Source organism: Stylophora pistillata, chromosome 5 (genome assembly GCF_964205215.1).
Source record: "Stylophora pistillata chromosome 5, jaStyPist1.2, whole genome shotgun sequence".
Classification (NCBI taxonomy): Eukaryota; Metazoa; Cnidaria; class Anthozoa; order Scleractinia; family Pocilloporidae; genus Stylophora; species Stylophora pistillata.
Window position 1 is genome coordinate 19,644,912 of NC_142523.1, and position 6,143 is coordinate 19,651,054.

At 39.4% G+C, this 6,143-nt stretch overlaps 1 protein-coding gene across 3 annotated transcripts in view; it reads left to right on the forward strand.

Moving 5' to 3' along the window:
* LOC111322451 (prolactin-releasing peptide receptor) overlaps nucleotides 1-3,476 on the forward strand; it is a 33,510-nt gene extending 30,034 nt beyond the window's left edge. For all 3 annotated transcript variants that reach the window (XM_088761548.1, XM_088761550.1, XM_088761551.1), the window contains exons 3-4: nucleotides 535-592; nucleotides 1,464-3,476. In XM_088761548.1, coding sequence (XP_088617674.1) covers nucleotides 544-592; nucleotides 1,464-2,584 — 1,170 coding nt within the window. In that variant the 5' untranslated portion in view covers nucleotides 535-543 and the 3' untranslated portion in view covers nucleotides 2,585-3,476. The remainder of the gene's footprint in view (nucleotides 1-534; nucleotides 593-1,463) is intronic.
* The last annotated feature ends 2,667 nt before the right edge of the window (nucleotides 3,477-6,143 follow it).

The following is a 6,143-nucleotide window of genomic DNA, read 5'->3' on the forward strand; positions in this document are numbered from 1 at the left end:
TGGCCGTTTTTCATGGCCACTGTCTTCTGTGGATGCAATTACAATGAAATAAGAAAATAATTTATAATGAAAGGTAAAATTGAAAGGAGCACAGACTCTGTTTGATCATTATTGGAGCTTAGAGGATAGATCAATAAAGAGACAATAAGGTTCTTCAGCTAGCCCCTAAAAGTTGTCAGAACTATTACGATTGTTATCATAACTATTATTCTCGTTTGTAATATGATTATTTGTTGCCATATAATTATTGGTTGATTGTTAATTATTCACTATATTTTTCAATCATCTTTCTCTCGTGGAACAGAATAGTCGTTAATATGTGGGATGCGGTACGTTTTCTGTTTTGTACGTGAGACAAACCTACTGCGACACTCCCTTCGAGCATCATTTTACAACCTCTAGTTCCTACCTATTTTCATGTATGCTGCAGTGACCGTGACAGCATACCACAAATCATCCCGTGTAGTATGCACACCCCTCCTGTCGGCCGAAAACTGTTATGGATTCTTATGTTTACTTTGCTCTACCTTTCAGACGCTGAAGATGGAAACCCCTACAACTGCTGTGAATTCACCAATATCAGTAAGAAATGGTAAGATACTAAGCACAGGCCTAACTCAAATACCTGCCAAAAAAGTTTTTTCGCGTAAAGGAGGGCATCGCCCGACTTCAAGCCACTACGGCCTCTTAAACCTACATAACCGTGTAAAGCAACCTCAACGCTCGCTCCCGAGGCTTCCAGCCTGAGGACTGGGAGAGAAATATAGCTCTGAAGTCAATGATTACCCTGGGAGTGAAAGTTGACAAAAATAGCACACAAAAGAATAGCGATGGGGAAGTGGCACATTCAAAACCAACCAACTTGAGAGTCACACCTATTATGCGTTTCTTCGCTTCAGGGCGGTTGTCCTCGTTCTATGGGATAATGTAAAGGCCGAGACTATCTTCTGAGGAGGGTGTATTGTTACATCCTCCAAAAAAACACCATCCGGGCTTAATTAGGTATTTTTTTTTTTGTTAGGTTGCAGCGCTTCCTTTCCCATTAGTTATATAAATAGTTATATAACTATAGTTATATAACTATACTTCACCTCCCGGGGTGAAGTAGCGACCCAACCCGCCTCATTCCTACAATTTCTCTATTGGGAATATAAAGGTAGACCACATCGCCGGGCACTACGTGCCCTACTCTTTTCGAGGAGTGTGTGGGTTCTTTAACGTCCCACAAATTAAAATCACATATAAGGGCTTGTGAGACGGGACCTCCATTTATCGTTCCTATCCGAGAAGACTAGAAAGTCTAACCGTTTGCAGTAATTATTACAAAGGCAGCACAATTAAAATATTTTCGACTTTTTTTTATCACGAAAACAAGAAGATTTATTTTATGATAAAAAATCTGGGGGGTTGGTGACACTTTGAATACCTTGTCGAAATTTCTAATGATTCGTATTACTTTGCAGGTGAGTTTGAGAGAAACAACTCATCCTCTTTCGGCACTCCACAGCAAGCCGGCTTTGTTTTTCTGTATTCCATAACGATACTAGTCGCTCTGAGTGGAAATTTCCTCCTGATATTCATCGTCAAGTGGAGACCTCAAGCAAGGTCCCTCACACGGGTTTTGTTCGTTAACATGGCCGTCGCTGATATCTTCGTGACCTTAGCTGTGATGCCCGAGTCCATGTCATTTGTCTTTACGCGGGGAAAATGGTTCCCTGGAGGCCTAGGCCTTGTCACATGTGCAGGTGTGAGGTACTTAAACTTCACCTCACTGGCGGCGTCCATCGGTAGTCTATTGTTAATGTCAGTGGATCGCTACTTGGGAGTTACTTTTCCTCTCGATCGTTTCCCAAAATTTCGTCGAGGGCGAATCCTTTCCGTGGGAATTTGGTTGAGTGCAACGATTACCTCGATCCCCGTTGCTGTGACATGGAAAAATGTTCAATATCGTCCAAACGGCACGTTTTACTGTGCGCCCTTGTTCCAGTCTCCTGGGAAAAACTTCAAGATGATCTTTTATTACCTGTATTTGTTTTTTCTTATGTACTTGATTCCACTACTTGTGATATCCACGCTATATTTCTCGGTTTGTCGCCGGCTGCGCAAGAGAAATATTCCAGGATTCGATATTCCAGAAACGAAACAACGAAACGAGGCGACCAAACAAAAGGTTGTGCGCATGCTTATGATAATCACCGCTGTATTCGCCATCTGTTGGCTTCCATCACAAGTCTATAGTGTCGCGGCTCTTGGATTCTTTCCTGATGTTCATTATGTTCTACTTCCTCGCTATGTGCAGTATTTATTCAACTGGTTGGGACACGCTAACAGTGCCATAAATCCATGGTTGTGCTTGACCTTAAGCGAAACATTGCGTGAGGCCCTTTGTAAAGTTTTGAAGAGAGATCAGCATTCCAACTCTCGTTACTCTAAATCTACAAGATCTCAGACCTCAACAAAATATACTTCAGTCAAGAGTGTGCGTAGCCCCGTACCAATGCCAGATGCCCACATGGATAGCAAAGAAATACATGATGTGTGCAATGACGAAGAAGAACAGAATTGCCGCGAAACAAACGTGTGAAGAAGAAAAGTAAATAAAATAACGAGAAACATTGGTCGAATTGGGGCCTTTACAAAACTATATTACTCGACCTTACTTGTCATATGAAGTACTGGTTGCGATGCGAAATTGGTTAGAGATTGATAAGATATTCCATATTATTTGGAATTTTGAGAACAATTAGAGATAAACTGGAAGATTTTATAGCTACTGATTCCATTTCAACTTTGTCTCATGCTGCATGGTATTTTAGTCGACAGTTTTCCATTGAACATTCTAACCAATAAGGAGCCCACCTTTGTGCGCAGAAGCAGCAGTGGCTTGCCATCATTCACAGGAATAGAGGCTGTAAAACTTCAAAACAATGTGGCTTTGCAGCATAGTGATGTGCTGAGCGCAAAACTTTTGTCATTTGCATGACATTTGTGACAAATCCGCATGAATGAATGACAAATCCGCTTGAATGTTTTGCCGAACAAATTTTTATCCTGGGCTTGCGGAGTTTTCGACTCTGGCTCCGATACTTGGGAGGCAGTGTAACATTCCTTAAAAATTTTTTCCCAAGAGGAGATGTGTAGAAAAACGTGTTAGTTTCGAATGTGTGTTTTTGAAATTGTTTGATCTCCAAACGTTCATCTTTCGAATACACTTCCTTAGTTTGCTCTAAAGTTGAACTGAATTAGATGACATCTTGTACTTGCTTTAGATTGCAATTTTTGGCATTTTTTCTGTTATCGTACAATTTCTCTATACTAGCTATGCGGAAGAGAATACCTAACAAGGAGAAGTTATCGCCGTGCCACAAGAACATTTAAGATGTTTCCAACTGTTAAATTGTTTTATTCCGTTTTTATGGCTTGGGTGAAATATTTGGTAAACAGAATGGATGGAATATAAGGCCCATCGTGAGATACACGATTATTCCTTCTGTGTTGATAATATTGACAGACCCTCGACATTTCTGATGCCTGTTACTTCCTGTAAGTCAAAGTCTACGCGTGATTGTATACAGGATACCAAGAGAAAAAATAGTGGGACATTATTTTATCGTGACGAAAATTATGGAGTAGTTCCATCCAGCTACTATGCCAGTCCTGTACAACTCGAAAAACTTCCGTTTAAAAAGGAAGTCTTCTAGAAATTTAAAATGAAAGATCCAAATGATTGCACCTTTAGGCGACGTCGTCATTCCGTTTCTGCAAAAGATATTATGTTCTTTGAAACAGGATACCAATTTCCACGCTTTATAAAAGGCTATGAACTGCCCAGGTGTTATCAAGCGTTTGTTTAATGAGATGCGGTGGAAAGATAAAAGTCGGTCCTATCGTCGGTGTGTTTAATGCAAGATCTATGTTCACTTAGCAGTAGATTAACAAACTGGTTCCGAAGGTTCTCCATTGATGTTACTAATGAGTTACCCTTTGCCATAACTATTTCTGGTGATTATTTATGGCAAAGGGAAAGATCCAAGTCCAGCAGATAAATAGCAAATTAAATTAACCTGATGTTGATAACCAACGCTGAAGCGGATATAAGGGGGGAGAAAGGCAGGTGTCGGTAGCACTTCTTTGGGGACCTGAGTTCATATATCCTCAGGATATTCTTATCTTTTTCTGTGTCATGTGAGGAGCATTCAATGGTTATTTAACACATAGGAAAATGACTATGCCCCTAAATTAGCTTTTCCCCATGTAAAGACATATTTTCAGACTCGACTAGAAAAGGTTAAGGTGGCCCGCGCAGTTTGCTCCCAGGACTGGCTATTCTTAGATAGACGACTTGAAAACTCGGGAAGAAGTCATAATAAAATTTCAAATCAATCAATATATAGTCAATTTCAATTTCACCTTTATGAGAGCATATTTCGATGACACAAAATTTGAATGAAAAAGATCTGTGACGAACTGGGTAATTGTTTTAGACTCTAAAGGGACAATTAATCCTGAATTAAATGGAACCAGTCTAATCTTACCTGCATGATAATAGCTGCATTCATTTTAGGGGATAGTTATTCATTTTTCGACAGTCAGGCGAGAACTTTATTTAGGCCTGATCTTCAGTCCCCTCAGGGAAACTATAATTGCAACTTTTACTTTCTCGGTCCTTCTTTTAATTTAAAGTTTTAGTCGGGATTCATTTTTTTTCACCCACATCTTACACAATGCCTTAAGCAAACTTAAGGACAACTTGCACCCACGTATTCATGGCTAATGTTCACGTGACACACTCCTGCTTTTTACTCATGATAATTTGGCTGCAAGTTAACTACATGAGCTGTTGTTATTCTGATAGCGCACAGCCGCACTTCCATCTGAATGGACCTCGGTGTTAAAGTAAGTACAAATACCGACTAAAAACCTACCCTGTTTGAATTGAATTTTGTCCTAATTAAGAGGCTAAACAAGAACCTTAAACGGTCTCTCTAGTCTTTTTTTCTGGATGTCTGGGAAGTGGAAAGAGCTATGAAGCGAAGTACGAGTAGAAATTCTTGTATTTTCAATGTGTTCTCGGTAGAAAGCCCTTGAATACAATCAAGGAAAAAGCGGACTTTGGTTTGAACTGCTAGCAAAAAAATTTCGCTGCTCAGTTTAGTCCGGCGACGTCTGTAAAGGTAATGCGATTACTTTTAGATTTACCCTACTTCCTTTCTTTGGTCACGTACAGTATTCCTATTCGACTTTGCTTGCAGGGGAAAACACGATATTGCGCAGCAGATGTTTTCAGCGTAAAAAGGCCATGTTTAATGTACTGATTGCCGCGTATGCCCAGTTGTTCGTCCTTACCTCAACCAGCTCTGATCTGAATTAAACTGTTGTCAGATATCTTTATCGTCTTAAGTGTTTATATCTATTTTCGATTAATTCTGATTTGTATTTTGTGCTCTTTTCGTTTTTTCAATAAGACTTCTATGCCAGTCTAGGGTTTCCCGTTTATTAATTTGTGGCTTTACGAAGTTGTCGTGACAAAATGTGTCAGAAACAACTTAGGTGGTTCAGTTTGATATATTGACGTAGGAAATTAATCTATCAACTTAGTGAGGACAAAAATGGCGTTTTCATTTACTTGCACAGAAAAGATAAATAAAAACGGCTTCCAAGCCATCTAAGCGAGAAAATTATTTATATTGCAGCTGAGAATGAAATGAGTGTTAAAGTCTGGGAAAACCGCAAACAAAGGCCACAAATCTTGGCAATTTTTGCGTTAAATCTATACAAAATGTATAACTAATCGGAACTTAGGACAATTTTTAGGCCAAGAAGATAGAGCTTCAAATCCCGCATGCGATCCTTGAGGATTTCTTATAATGAGTGATTGTTTTCAAAATTCAACTGTACCTGCAAGGGAACTAATTATGCGAGGAGTAGCGAATTCAATCATTGCAAGGTGGACAAAGTAGATAAGCGGACATTTTAGATTGAAAATCATTCACAGGTACTCATTTTGTTTGTGTGCTTCATTTTCGCAACTAGTTTCAGTTAAAGTTTTTAATCACAAACTCAGGATATCGAGCCCATTTCGCTCCTTCTTTCTCCAAACTAGCAATTTTAAATATTTTTCAATTACCTACGTTTGAAATCGC